The 16,085-nt window shown below is 34.6% G+C and overlaps 1 protein-coding gene across 1 annotated transcript in view; it reads right to left on the bottom strand.

Annotated features, from left to right (window-relative positions):
- Positions 1-16,085, bottom strand: part of BANK1 (B cell scaffold protein with ankyrin repeats 1) — a 315,422-nt gene that overhangs the window by 222,854 nt on the left and 76,483 nt on the right. The window contains exons 4-5 of the mRNA XM_054485718.2: positions 15,801-15,939; positions 8,328-8,467 (exon numbers count right to left, since the gene is read on the bottom strand). Coding sequence (XP_054341693.1) covers positions 8,328-8,467; positions 15,801-15,939 — 279 coding nt within the window. The remainder of the gene's footprint in view (positions 1-8,327; positions 8,468-15,800; positions 15,940-16,085) is intronic.

Below are 16,085 nucleotides of genomic sequence, written 5' to 3'. Positions count from 1 at the left end.
TACTGCTTTTGCTGTATCCTATAGATTTTGGTATGTTGTACTGCCATATCATTTGTTTCAATACTTTTTTCAGTTTCCTTTTTAATGTCCTTATTGATCCACTGGCCATTCAAAAGCATATTGTTTAATTTCCATGTATTTGTAAGTTTTCAAATTTCCTCTTGTTATTGATTGCTAATTTTACTCCATTGTGGTCAGAGAAAATGTTTGATACTATTTCAAATTTTTGACTGCTCTAAAACTTGTTTTGTGACCTAACATATGGTCTATTTTTGAGAATGATCATGTGCTGAGGAAAAGAATGTGTATTCTACAGCTCTTGAATGAAATGTTCTGTAAATATGTATTAAGTCCATTTGGTATAGTGCAGACTAAGTCCAATGTTTCTTTGTTCATTTTCTGTGTGGAATATCTGTCCAATGCTGAAACTGAGGGGTTGGAGTCTCAGGCTATTATTATATTGAGGCCTATTTCTCTCCTTAGCTCTAGTAATATTTGATTTTATATCTGGTTGCTCCAGCATTGGGTAAATATATATTTAAAATTATCATATACTGTTACCAAAATGAATCCTTTATCATTATAGAGTGAACTTTTCTGTCTCTTTTCATAGTTTTTGTCTTGAAATCTATTTTCTCTGTTATCAGTATAACTACCCCTGCTCTTTTTTGGTTCCCATTGGCATGGGATATCTTTTTTCATCCTTTCATTTTCAGTCTATGTGTGTCTTTATAGAGTGCATTTCTTGTAGTCAACAGATCACTAGGTCTTTTTTTGTTGTTTTTAATCCATTCAGCCACTCTGTCTTTTGATTGAAGAGTTTAGTCCATTTATATTTAATGTTTTTACTGATAAGTAAGGACTTAATCCTGCTATTTTGATATTTGTTTTTTTGGTTGTTTTGTGGCCTTTTTGTCCTTCTTCCTTTTTGTCTCTCTTCCTTTTAGTGAAAGTAATTTCCTCTGTGATATAATTTAGTTTCTTGTTTTGTATTTGTTTTGTGTGCCCATTGTATTTATTTTGGTTTGAAGTAACCATGAGCATTGAAAGTACTATTTTATTTATTTATTTAGAGACAGAGTCTTGCTCGGTCACCCAGGCTGGAGTGCAGTGGTGCAATCTTGGCTCACTGCAACCTCTGCCTCCTGGGTTCAAGCAAGTCTCCTGCGTCAGCCTCCCAAGTAGCTGGGATTACAGGCACCTGCCACCATGCCTGGCTAATTTTTGTATTTTTAGTAGAGACGGGGTTTCACCATGATGGCCAGGCTGGACTCAAACTCCTGACCTATAGTGATCTGCCCATCTCTGCCTCCCAAAGCAAATATTATTTTATACCCCACTATTTTAAGCTGATAATAATTTAACACTAACAAACATACGAGCAAAAATAAAACTAATACAGAATCTACACCTTAAGTTCATCCCCTGCTTTTAAACTTTTTGTTGGCTCTATTTATATCTTATTAGACTATGTCTTAAAAAGTTGTTGTAGTTACTATTTTTGATTGGTTCATCGCTTAGTCTTTCTAATTGAAATAAGAGTAGTTTACACCACACTTACAGTGTTACAGTTCTCTGTGTTTCTCTGTGTACTTACTATTACTAGTAAGTTTTGTACCTTCAGATGCTTTCTTATTGCTCACAGACATCCTTTTCTTTCTGATTGAAGGACTCGTCTTTAACCTTTGGGAGTTTGTGAATTAAATGCCTTAGGGTAGTCTTCTTTGGGTTAAATCTGCTTGCTGTTCTATAACTTTCTCATGTTTGGACATTGATACCTTTCTCTAGGTTGGGAAATTATCTGTTATTAACCCTTTGAATAAACTTTCTACCCCTGTATCTTTCTTTACCTCCTCCTTAAGGCCACTAACCCTTAGATTTGCCCATTTGGGACTATTTTCCAGATCCCATAAGTGTGCTTGATGGTTTCCTTTTTTTCTCTTTTTCTCCTCTGACTGCATATTTTCAAATAGCCTGTCTTCAAGCTCACTAGTTCTTTCTTCTGCATGACCAATTCTGCTATTAAAAGACTCTGAGGCATTCTTCATTATGCCAACTTCATTTTTCAGCTCCAGAATTTCTCCTTACTCTTTTTCATTATTTGAATCTATTTATTAAATTTCTCTGACAGAATTCTTAACTCCCTCTGTGTGTTCCTTGAATTTCTTTGAGTTTCCTCAAAACAGGTATTTTGAGTTATTTGAAAGGTCACATATCTATGTTTCTTCATGATTAGTCCCTGGTGCCTTATTTAGTTCATTTGGTGAGGTCATATTTTCCTAGAGGGTCTTGATATTTACAGATGTTTGCCTATGTCTGGGCATTGAAGAGTTAGGTATTTATTGTAGCCTTCTCAATCTGGGCTTGTTTGTATCCATCCTTCTTGGGAAGGGTTTCCAGATTTTAAAAAGACTTGCATGTTGTGATCTAAGCCGTATCTGTTTTAGGGGGCACCCTAAGCCTAGTAACACTGTAGTTCTTCCAGACTCATAGAGGTACTGCCTTGATGGTCTTGGACAAGAACTGGAAGAATTCTCTGGATTACCAGGCAAAGACTCTTATTCTCTTCCCTTACTTTGGCCCAAACAAAGCCTCCCTCTGTTCTGTGCCACCTGGACCTGGGGATAGACAAGGTTCCCTTTATTTTTCCCTCCACTTTTCTCAAGCATAGAAAGTTTTCCCTCTTAGCCACTACAGCTGGGAATGTGATGAGTCTCACCTGAAGCCAGCAAGTCTCAGAGGCTCACCCAAGGCCCTTGATGTAGTACCTGGATATCACTGCTGTTTATTCAGGACCAAGGGCTCTTCAGTTAGCAGGTGATGAATGCTGCCAGGACTGGATCCTTTCCTTCAAGGCAGTAGGTTCCTTATTCTGACCAGTGTCCTATCCTGTTGTGGCTGAGCTGGTATCCTATATGCCATACAAAGTCCTCCCCAGTCTTCCATTCCTTTCCTAAAGCAGAGGGAAGTGGTCTGTTTTGGAGCCATGAGCTGTCGAGTCTGGGGTTAGGAGAGGGGTGATACTGCCATTCCTTTAGCCACTCCAGCTTGTGTTTCACTGGGTTGTGTGCCCCCAAGTCCACTGTCACTGGGCACAGTTGAGCACTAGGACTTGCCTAGGAGTTGCAATCCTTTTGGCCTAGATTGCCTTTCAAGTTTATTTTGTGCCACAGACCGCTTTAGCCAGTAGTGGAAAGGCTTGCAGGAACTCAACTTCAGAGTGCTGGAATCAATAATTCTCTGGCTAGGGCTGGTTTACGTGCTCTCTCCACAAGTGGGTTATACGGTTTAGCTCTGTGTCCCCACCCAAGTCTCATCTTGAATTGTAATCCCCATGTATTTAGGGAGGGACCCTGGTGGGAGGTGATTGGATCATGGGGGTGGTTTCTCCTACATGCTGTTCCCATGATAGTGAGTGAGTTCTAATGAGATCTGATGGTTTAAAAATGTGTGGCAGTCCCCCCAACCACCTCCTGCCAACATGTAAAATGTACCTTGCTTCCCCTTCATCTTCCACCATGATTGTAAGTCTCCTGAGGCCTCTCCTGCCACAAGGAACTGTGAGTCAATTAAACCTCTTTTCTTTATAAATTACCCAGTATCAGGTAGTTCTTTATAGCAGTGTGAGAATGGATTAATACAGTGAATGTCAGCTGAGTTTGGTCCTGTTTTATTTTCTGTTATAATAGGGCAGCTCAGGGTTCAATGCCTCACAATTGCTGTGCTCTCCCTCTCCCCAACACACAGAAACAGTCTCTGCACCACACCTGCTCCCAGAGGATCAGTGAAGGTTGGCATTGTTGACTCAAGAGTGTTTTTTTTTCCTACCTCTTCAGTGCCTCTTTCAGGGATATAACATTAAACCAGATTCTTTAAGTGCTCACCTGATTTTTTGTTCTTATGAAGGTGGTTTTCTTGTATAGATAGTTGATAAATCCTTGCAGAGGGGACAATTGGTAGAGCCTTCCATTCTGCCAATTTGCTCCACCCCTTCCTCTCACTTTCTATCTTTATTTAAATTCCTGTTCTATAAGTTTTCACTTATCTATTCAATTAGCACTGTAAAAAGCAACTGCTTGTGTTTTCCCCACTTTTTAAGCAACAAATATTAGTTGCCCCCTTGTATCAGGAACTAGTTGTGTGAAAGATACTGGGCATGCAAACATGAAAAACACAGTGTTCATGCATTAAAGAAGGGAGAGGGCTGAAGAAAAGGGCATAATATGCTCTAAAAGAGTGGCAAGAACATAGCAATCATAGAGTTAAGAAGACATGGAAAAGATGCTCCTGTGAAAGGAGTTGATTCTGGAAAACACTTGGGAACCCGCAGTCTGTGTGACATTCAAAGAAGTTTGAACCTTCTTATCCAGTAAGCCACTGAAAGTTTGTAGCAAGGAAGTATCTTAAATAACACTGATGTATGGTAAAGCTTAGAGACTAGATGCATTTGTACCTCTTACCAATAGGAGCTTGTGAAGAGAAAAGAAGGTTTTCATTAACCTTTTGAGAAAGATAGGGACCTAAAAGCATTTCTGAAAGGCAGGAGACTTTCCAGTATCTCTCGATGGGAAGAATCTCCTGAAGAATTCATTAACGGAGACAACTGCTAACATCTAAGCTTTAATTCAATGAAGAAATTAACCTTTCAGGGAACTATTAACAGAAGCACAGGGAGAAGTTCTTCACAATGAGAGTTCCCTAAATCCGTACCTTTCCTAATTCAAAACCCATTTGGCTTTACATTGTATCAAATATTTGCAGGCAGCAAATCAAAGATTGAATAATACATGCAATTGAATAAAAACAGAAGTGTACCTGACATGAAAATGAAAATAATATTTCAATATGTGTAAAGTAAAATATGCAAAAGGATAAATACGTGCAAAACAAAGATACCTTTTTACTAATAAGCAATATAACTAAGAAGAATTATTTGGTGTCATTTCAAAAATCTTTTACTGAAAAGGATCCTACTATTTAAATTAATAATTACCGTGTTCTTTTAGCCTTTCGATGTTATTTTGCTTTTATATTGTTATCTAGTTACAAAGTTAACTTTATTATTTCCCCAAGACATTTTTGTAAATAGGATGAAAGTCTCAAAGGTTTTAATTACCTTAGTTCAATAGGAGTTACCAGTATTTCTAACACTAGCACTTCAATTCTAATTATCATCCCAAACTGGGCTTTGGATTTCTTTCATTTGAATTTCTCTTATATTCACTGTTTTAAGTGATGTTCTGGAAATTTCACCTTTATGAGGCTATGTTCTGGGATTCAGTGTTTATCCAACAAAGATGAGATGATTAAAGAAGCAGATAGATAATTAAACTATTCAGATTAGTGTTCTAAAACCTAATAGACATCATTAAAAATTAAATTAGAAAGCCAGATTTCTCATTATTATTTCTTTTCTCAAATTCACAGAACGCTCATTTTGCTATATGCGCAGTTTCTTTTAAATGATAATACAAGGTCTCTTATTACAAACTCAACAATTGCTGAAACATAAACCCCACAGATTTCTCATTAGTAATTCTTTCCTCAAATTCACACAATGTTCATGTTATTACATGCCCAATAGCTTTTAAATGCTCATGAGAAAGATCTTACTACTAATTTTTAGGATTACTGAAATCACATCTGCCATTAAAATTTACTAGAAAACTCAGGAAAGTTCTTACAATATACCATTTCCACTAAGTAAGTAGGTTATTTTAAAAATTCAAATCTTCTGGCATATATTCTGGCATATAAACAGTAACTATGCTAAATAAAATTACAATGTACATTGTGTTTTCAATACAGATGTTCAGAGTGAACCACGGGCAAAATATTCACATTTCTTAATAAAATGGCAGAGTAGCCCATGAAAGAAACGATTACTGAAATGTTCTAACCTGGAAAAGAAATGTACAGCTCTCCACAAAATGCTGGTTTTTTTTTTTTCTTTTTACTTTTCTTTTTTTTTTTTTCTTTAGTTTTTGAGACAGAGACTCATTCTGTCACCCAGGCTGGAGTGCTGTGGTGTGATCTCAGCTCATTGCAACCTCTGCCTCCCGGGTTCAAGCAATTCTCTTGCCTCAAGCACCTGAGTAGATGGGATTACAGGCATACATCACCATGCTCAGCTAATTTTTGTATTTTTAGTAGAGATGTGGTTTTGCCATTGTCAGCCATGCTGATCTTGAACCCTTGGCCTCAAGTGATAAACCTGCCTCGAACTCCCAAAGTACTGAGACTACAGGCATGAGTTACCATGCCCGACCACAAAATTTGTTAAATATATATCATCTATGTGGGAGCAAAGGCAAATATAGAAAGGAAAACCAAATGCCCTGAAGGAGAAACACAGTGTGGGCTAGGACAACTCCTTCGAGGTCAAACAAATCTAAAATACACCATGGCAATGCCTCTGCAGTTGCTTCCTCAAGGGTAGAAAGTGCTTTTCACCTTCTCAGTGAGTTCACAGATACCCTGTGTGGTCCAGATGCCAGAAGATTTAGACAAACCCCATGTCATACTTAGTCCAAGATGTTTGGGAGACCGACTCAAGTGCAGCCTTTCCTTCTATCCCCTCTTACAGTACAGCTTGATCTGGTCTGAGATCCCAGTCTCAGATTTTGTTTTATCTAATCCCACAATACTTCTAGGTGCCCTCATGACAGTTGCAAAACCTCTAAACCTGCCTTAAATTACATAAATTAAACAATCTCTTAATGTCTCTCCTTGCCATGCCATGGTTTGCTGCCACCAGGTTAGAGTAATTCTGTCCATCATTACTCAGACCTCTGACTTAAAATGGCTCTCTCCTGATGGTGAAACCTGAATCATCCTATGCCTGCCCAACATCCTCCCTTCTACAGGTCGCCAGAGCTTGGTGGTAGAGAAAAATCCTTGAGAAAAGTCATGACCCTTTCTTTCCCCTCATTTCCAATACAGAGGGTAAAAATGAAACAGCATTTTTCTACTTATCTAAAAACTAGCAAACTCACTTTTTGTTTTCACTTCAAGCTGTAAAAGAAATCATGACTTGCATATTTATAGCATCCTGACCAATTGTCCAGGAGTCATAAATTACATTTAATTTTTACTATATTCTAAGAGCCCCACCCACAACAGAAAGACCAACAGAAAATATGTTTGGGGACTACTTCTACACTGACTGGATAGTCACAATGCAATATATTACCTTTATTAATCTTTTTTGTTACGAATATAATTTTTAAATAGAGGATAAGGTGGACTTGTCACAAGAAAATGAAACAGTCTGTTTTTTAAGCTATTACTTTTCTACTTGCTTTGGAATTACAATATAGACATTTTGTCAAATGTCCTCAGACTCTCCAGTTTGACAAATGTTATTTCACTACCTGTCTTAATGTTTACCTTTTCTGTTGTTCTAAAAAAATATGTCGTTCATATAATACAAAAATAAAACTCTAATAGAAAAATGTGTCACATGAAATAACAAATCCTCCAATTCTAAACTAGTTTAAACACATAAAGCTTCATGACAACTTGTCAGCTACATTATCATTGATAGTTTTGTTAAAAACCTTATAGGTTTTTATGGTAAATTTGAAGATAGGTTTTTATGGTAAATTTTATGGTAAATTTGAAGGTACTTCGACTTCCTTTCTCTACCCTCTTCTACCTCTCACCCACACAAAAAACTGAGGCAATTAAGCAAAGTTATAATTCTAGTTATCAAGTTGTTATAAATAGAAATGGCATTTCACTCTGAAAATTTGATGGAATAAGCACATATTCCTAATAAGCATCACAAACAAAAAATAATTTTCACAATCAGATAACAATGATAAATGAAACTAAGAAAAACATACACTGAGCTTAGATGTGTCCACATGAAAGTAACAATTTCTAGATTGACACCACACGTTCCCTTTTTGGTGATATTTTGGTTTGTCTAACTCCTTAATCTCAAAGCATGAGACAGATGATTTGACTTTCATTTTACTTTGTGTTATGCAGGTCTGAATAAAGAAGGAATTCATTTCTTAGGAGTTCTTTCTAATTGCTCTCCCTTTATCTGCTTGTAACAGCTTTAAAATGAGCCCATCACAATGGCTACCTTGTAATGAATAAGCTGTTTTCCATTGACATTATGTGGATTTTTTTGACCTAGGCAAAGTAATTTGTCTGCATTTTGGCACAACAGAAGTTGCCTCTTCCCTTCCTATTGATTGGTAGTAATTCACTCTTATTCAATCCACATTCAAACTTATACCAAAGTATGAATCCTCTTATCCTTCATTAGCTCTTCAGCTTACATTATGATTAACTTCGTGGAAAGATCAACTTACCTGGCACAAACTCTCTCCTGAATCTGCCATTCTCAATAGGCATTCCTTTGCCTTTGCTGTTGGGTAGTACTTAATTTTGGTTGTGGCTTTAATGATTCCATCACAGTAGACATTGACATGGACTGAACCAGCAGGAAACTCTTATGAAAAACAAACAAGGGTTAGGGGAAGAGTATATAATGCATATTCATACTATTACATCTTTTAGAGAATATAAAAGAAGCCTTTAAAAATTCATAACACTTTTACTCATCTCAAGCACTTAAAATCATTTTTAAAATTCTTGGTAGTTGGAAACCACAAAATGAAATCTACAATTTTAGACTTAATTGCTTAAAAATAAACTTAAAATATAAAAACATGTTAAAATAACAATAAAAGTAAAGTACTAAATGATTTGTCCCTACTTACTTACTAGTATAATTTTTCTTTGTAATAATCTATAATCTTTACATAATTCTTTAGAATTTGGAAAAGTATAGCCATTTATCAAAAGTTAGGTATTTATTATTTATCTTATGGAAACAATTTAATTAATTATAGGCAAGTGTCTCAAAATTGTAATTTGAAAGAGTACAGCTGATTTAAATGATACAATTTGTATTCAATTGACTGCAATGAAAAACCCTGGGAAAGGCAAGGTTTAATCCCCTGATACTGAAGTACTGTTTACATCATACATTCATCCAAAGCCTTTTTGAGAACAAATTGTTAAAAATGAATGATACACTACATTATGAATTGTGCTGTAATATATGAGCAGAGTTAAAGTTATATAAGAATTTAGGACTTTCTATGAAAGAATATCAATAAACAATCATTTCAATAAAAAAGTTATTGTGTTTTAGTGTAAGAAAACTAAACAAAATGTAATTCTTTAAATTCATCTGTGGAACAAATTTTAAGTGCTTTTAATCTGTCATTGAGATATTTCCCAAATTCTCCCAGAAAACTGTCACTGAAATATCGAGGGTTAGGAATAAGTCATTAAATATAAGAGCTTTGAACATTTAAAAGTTTTTAAGGTTTAAGTATTAATTTCACTTTATCTCATGAGGCTGTTAAAGGACTTCTTATAATATTGCTGAGGGAAATTTAAATGCAACGAAAGCAATCTTAAGCTTAACTAGGCCAAGGAGCTGAAATTTCTTCCTCATATTTCTTGAGTAGACACCTTGCCTGTATTATAAAGAAGATGTATGTAGAAAAATAGGAGCTTTCTCTTCCCAAAGAAGTATCCATCCAATAGAGAATGTAAGAGAAATTACAACAAACAAAAATGAAAGTTTTAAAGCACATCTCATCAGCTACAGCAGTATGCATATGGTAATGAGGGTTCTGGAGTTATTGGAGTCAAATGAAATCAATTTCGGTAGATTTTATAAAGATAAATTTAAATTTAAATGTTATAAGTCATAAAAATTATTTTGAAATAAGATATTAATTTTGTTTATCACAAAAGAGATTAGGAGTTTTACCATGGGGAGTTAACCTTTTGAAAGAAAATCAGTAATGAATCATGAGAGGTATATGGTGAGATTTGCTTGGTAGTTTTTTGATACAGAGTAGATAAATATTCTATATTTTTTTAATCTAACATGAAACTGAACTGATTTATTTCTTATGTATTGAATCCTTAGTTAACTCAAAATTTTACTGGTGGATCTACTGATAATGATGTCGATTTTAGAGTAATCCTCCAATGAGATGCCTTTTAAAGGATTGTGTTTTCTGTATACATTCTCATATTTTTTAAATGGCAGTTATTAAATCAATACCTAATTACTGCTCTCAACTGTATGTCAGAGAGAATGCCTTACAGATTCATCTGGTTGGGAGGCCTCCTCAGTAATATATTATTGAACTGATCTTTACATGAGCAGTACCCTGTTCTGCTTGAACATTATTTTACTTTAATTTTGGTTCACTATGATGACTGTATTTTACAGCTTCTCAGTAAAAATAAAATCCAATTAATGTAAGGACTCAAATAGAAGAGAGTAAAATTAATGTTGTTGTTTACCATCTAGACGAAAGTAGTCAAGCAACATCTAACCCTGTAAGTACACACAAATATAGGTCAAGATCTCCAAACCAAGCAAGGATATCACAAATCTTATGTAATAGCAGACTTGTCTATTGCTCTTTCAATTCTAGCAGCTTTTGCTTTACATATTTTGACACTCTGTTGTTAAATGCATACATGTTTAAGAGTTTTCTGTTTTCTTGGAGAATATATCTTTATCATTATATAATGCTTCTGTTCATTCATGATAATTTTTCTTTTTCTAAAATCTTCTTTCTCTGAAATTAGTACAACTTTCCAGCTCTACTTTGATGAGTGTCAGCATGGTATTAGGTTGGTGTATCTGTGTTTTGATCTCTGTCATTAATATTTGAATACTTCTTGTGCTTCATTTCCTCATTCTTCTTGCATTTCAATATCATTACATTACTTTCAATGCCATTTGCAAAACCGCAATTACTTTTGCACCAACCTCCAACCTAACTTGCTCCAACCCTTTCACTTTTCACTTTTGATTTACCCATGTCTTAATATTTAAATTGAGTTTTTTATAGACAACATATTATTGGGTCTTGCTTGTTATCCATTCTGGCAATCTCTGTCTCTTAATTGGCATTCTTAGACTACTCACTAAACTTAAGTAGTGATTACTTGGCTTCAGTAACGTGGTTGGGTTATATGTATCATACTTGTAATTTTTATTATTCCCTACATTTTTCTTTGTTCCCCCTCTCTACCCCAACCTTTTCTGCTCTCTCTCAAAATTATTGGAGAATTTTATAGGATTCCATTTTCTGTCTTCTTAGCCTACCATTTAGAGCTTTCATTTATTTATTTATTTATTTATTTATTTTTTTTATTATACTTTAAGTTTTAGGGTACATGTGCATGGCACATTTATAGCTTTAAAAAAATTTTTTAGTAATTGTCCTAGAGTCTGAAATACACATTTTTAACAAACCTAAGTCCCTCCTGTCCCTTATGATATTGCTGTCATTACTTTCACTTATCCATATGCTGTAATCACCCAACACATTGATAGTGTTTACTTCAGACACACATTTGTCTTTTAGATCAATTAAAAATAAGGAAAATGAAAGATTTTGTTTTTACCTTCATTTATTTATTCTCTGATGCTCTTTCTTTATGTAGATCTAAGTTTCTGACTTACATTATTTCCCTTCTTTCCCAAAGAACTTCTTTTAAAATTTCTTGCAGGGCAGGTCTGCTGGTAATGAACTCCTTCATTTTTGTGTTCGAAAAAGTCCTTATTTCTCCTTCATTCTATATTCAGGATAATTTCACTGAATATAGAATTTTAGATTGGTGGATTCCTTTTTTTCATAATACTTAAAATATTTTACTCCACTATTTTCTTGCTTGTGTGGTTTCTGAAGAGAAATTCAACATAATTCTTATACTCATTTCTCTACAGGGAAGGTATTCATTTTCTCTGGCTTCTGACAAGATTTTCTCTTTTGTTTTCAGTTTTCTACAGTTTGAATGTAATATGAATAGGTGTCAATATTTTATATTTATCTTTCTTCGTGTTACTTGAGCTTCCTATATCTGTATTTTGATCTCTGTCATTAATATGTGAATATTTATTGTGCTTCATTTTGTCCTTCTTCTTGTATTCCAATTACATGTATGTTAGACCTTTTGAAATTGTCCCACATTTCTTAAATGTTTTGTCCTTTCTTTAAAAAACAAACAGACAAAAAAACTTTTTTCTCTTTACCATTTAAGTTTGGGAAGTTTTCATAGACCTGTCTTCAAATTCAATGATTCTTTTCTGACCTTTGTCAACTATATTAGTAAACCTATTAAAGTTACTTTTTAATTTTTGACACGGTGGTTTTGATTTCTAGAATTTCCTGTTGATTCTTTCTCAAAGTTTATCTCTTTTTATATAATCAATATGTTCTTTCATACATTTTCCATAAGATCCCTTCATATCTTAATCATATTTAAAATCCCTCACTGAAAATTTCATTATATGTGTCATATCTAATTCTAGTCTGATGCATGCTTTGTCTCTTTAAATTGTGTTTTATCTTGTCTTTAGGAATGCCTTGCAATGTTTGGTTTATGACTAGATGTAGGGTAAATAGTCCTGTAGTGAAAGAATTTATAGGAATCTGTTCAGGAGTTGGACTGTATTTAATGTTTGTTGTAGCTATCAGTGCTAGCAGCTTTAAATTCCTCTAGCATTCTTGTTTCTGTCTCTCTTTTTGATTATGTACTTTTCTAAGTACTTTACTGAGACAGAGTCTGAATCTTGCTGGGTTTTTTTGGTTGGTTGTTTGCTTTTTTAAACAGTAATCCACTGTCATTATGCTGGAATCCTGTTGTGGTAACCATAAGGTGGTAGGGAAGGAAAGCATTCTACATTCTTATGATTAAGTCTTGGTCTTTCAGTGGCTCTTCGTTGTGACTTTACAAGTGTTTTTGCTGTGGCATACCTTCCCCTAATCCCCTTTAAGTGAGACAGGAAGGCCAGAGGGAGCCACAGTGAGATGATGTCCTTTCCCAGCTGGAATGAGGCTCTGGTGAAGTGTTTTCTTCTGGAGAGTAGGCCTGTGCTATGGGGAACATGCTGGGAGTATTTCACCATGATTATTCTTCCTCTGACCCCACCAGAGGTTCCATGGGCTCTTTCTCAGATCTTCATTGTAAAAACCTGGCGGGATTTGTGGAGGTAAATCCCACAAAAGTGTGGGGACGTCCTAAAACTACTACCCCCAGGAGTTTCTCACTCTCAAACTAATCCATACTCAGCTTTCAGACATTCATCAAAATTAACACTTAAGTGCTCCTACTAGTTTGTGGCTCCAGTGGCTTCTGCTCTAGGTAAGCAGATTTCAAATGACACTCTCTTAGTTCATCGTTTTCTCCAGCTTTTGGAATAGTGGATTGCCCTTGTCAGAGCTCAGAAGACAATACCCCAAAGTATGACGTGTTGGTGTGCTGCATACTTTGAACTAAAGAAGACTAAAGGGCCTCAGAAGCAAGGTCTTTCTGACCTTCCATCCTCCTGTCTCCCACCCTTCTTCCTGCCCCTGATCAAGTCATAGAAGCCAGAATTCCTCTTCCCCAAGGCAGGTCATAGAAACTAGAGCTCCTCTTTCCCAAAGAAAACCACAAAACCAAAAAAGGTCTCCCTTCTCTCTTCTCCCTTAAAGATCCTCATTTCAGAGAAAGCCTGCTCCCTACCTGGGAGGAAAGAATGTCACATAAAGAAGCCAACAAAAATCTGAACAGACAGGCCTTACTGGGTCCTCCTCCCCTCAAGCCTATTACCACTAGTTCATGTTCTTTTGTTCAATCACTGTTCTACACGGCTGTTTATTCTTCGTTGAACCTAAGCATAAAAATGGACAGTTTCCCCTTGGTCCTTGGGTCTTCATTTCTGAAGGCTCCCATAAATCTTTGATTAAATAAATTTGTTATGCTTTTCTCTTGTAAATCTGTCTTTTATTATAGGAGTGACGGCTGTAACCCTTACGATGGTGAGGAAAGGTATCACACCTGCAACTAACACCTTGCAACTTCAGTTGTCTACTGGGTTCAAGAAACGTGGTCGATTTTGTAGTTGTTCAGCTTTTTCTTATAAAAATGGGCTCTTTACTGTTGGGGCTAAAACCATTCATCTAAATATTACTTGTAAAACCTTTGTTTTCCTTATATATCTGTGCATATGTACTGGGTCATGATGTAAAATGTAGTTCTTACTAGTTGTTCTTAGTAGGGTTCAAAACATTTCAAAATACAGTGACATGAAGCAGAGAAAATAAGGCTCTGGGCCCATTTCTGCTGAGGCATTTTCCATCCAACCAAACAGGTTCAGGTAACCATCTTGAATATTGCTACAAAGCAGCCAACATTTAGGGAGAAAATTTCTCATCAATTTAAAGAATACAACAGTTGAAACGAATACTTAAATAAGTTTAATTATGATAGTTGGTTTATTATGATAGTGGTTTATTTATTTATTACAGATTTGTTGTTTAATCACGGAGACAATATTATGTCTTGGTATATCTTGGAAAGCACGGCATATTCATTTTCTGCTTTTCTTATAATTAATTTGAACTGTGACATGTTTTATTCTTTATACTGCTCTCACCCAGTAGGTATACTGAGCAAAAATTCTTAAGTAATGTGAATAATTATATTTGAGCATCTTGATCTGCTATTCGGGAAATATTATTTAAGTGCTTCTTAATTTGCAATATTGATGTTTCTATAGTGACTTTAGTCTAACTAAATTTAAATTCTGAAACTAATTAGTTAGAAAATTTTATTCATTAAACCACTTAAGAATGTGACATAATGAAGTAGGGGGCATTGAGACAAGAAAGAAAGAAAAGGAAAGAGACGGAGTTTTTCTCATTTCACTTCTACACATGCTTATCCATGACAGAAAGCAGAGTCTGAAATGTTTATAAATGTTTAGTATGGAGTTTTTCCTTCTTATAATCCAACTTCAGTCTAAGTTGTGCAAGGAAATCCATACACATGCCTTCCACACAAACAGAAGTCTGTAAATGCTTTGTAAATAGACTGCATAATTACTATATTTTAAAAGGAAAAAATGTTCAAAATGTGTTTGACATGATCTTTAATTTAAAATATTTTTGCCACATTTCCAAATTCATAACAAGATTGAGCATCTTTTTCTTTCAAAATATTTTATAAAGTTCACATTTATGAGGTTTAATGAGATGATTTTATTCTCTGATCATGAAAAGACATCATAAATGTAAAAACCAAGCAGTTTTACATTTATATTAAAATATCCAGAAATTAGTATTAGATTAATATTAGATTTTGATTTTAATACAATTATTGTTGCAAGTATGGTTATTCCATCTGAAATTTTAAATCTGATACAATTTATCATGCTATAAGCAAAGCTGGATAATCAAATGATTAGTTTTGTAAGTGAGATGAGGAAAAGATGAGAAGATTATATGTACAAATTGCACCATACTGATAAAATAATGGGAAAAAATGCTTTTCAGAGCAACAAAAATATACCAGAGACTTGGGGGAAAAAAGAAAGAAAGGGAAAAAAATAGAGTTTATTAATAAAACTCAAAATAAATTGCTAATCCAAATGTCACAACAAAGCAGACAATTTTAGTTATATGTTTAGTGGTTGTCATATATTAAAATGCTCTCTGCTGACATATTTAAAAATGTATGATGTTACTGGATGTCATTTCATTACACAGTATACAAACTAATTTCTCATAATTTACATGTTCTTACTTTTGCAAATCCAGATTAATAATAACAACCTTGGGTATGTGAAAACTAAACACAGGAAACACCTGCAGAACAATATTAGTTTTTGTAAGGAAGTGAAACCATTTATCATAAATTTATTGGAAGGAACTCAGGATGATGTTTTATGCTTATTAAATCATAAACATTCTTACCTAAAGCTTTCATGCACCAGACTTTCTTATTCCAAAGGGCTGGCTGTGTTCTAATGTGCTTATTACTTGATGTAAATTCAACCTCTACAGTATCACCAATTACTTCATCTCTCAAAATTATGAATATTTCACCAGGATTCTGTAAGATGAAAATGTAAGCATTTGAAAAAGTTTACATTAACCAAGGAACCCATTACATTTCTTTATAATTAAGGTAATACACTATTATTGAATAAGTCTTCTATGGTGTTTGTATTTTCAACTGTATCCAGAAATAAAATACAT

Source organism: Pongo pygmaeus, chromosome 3 (genome assembly GCF_028885625.2).
Source record: "Pongo pygmaeus isolate AG05252 chromosome 3, NHGRI_mPonPyg2-v2.0_pri, whole genome shotgun sequence".
Lineage (NCBI taxonomy): Eukaryota > Metazoa > Chordata > Mammalia > Primates > Hominidae > Pongo > Pongo pygmaeus.
The sequence above is the reverse complement of the archived record's forward strand: the minus strand, read 5'-3'. Positions and strand labels throughout refer to the sequence as shown.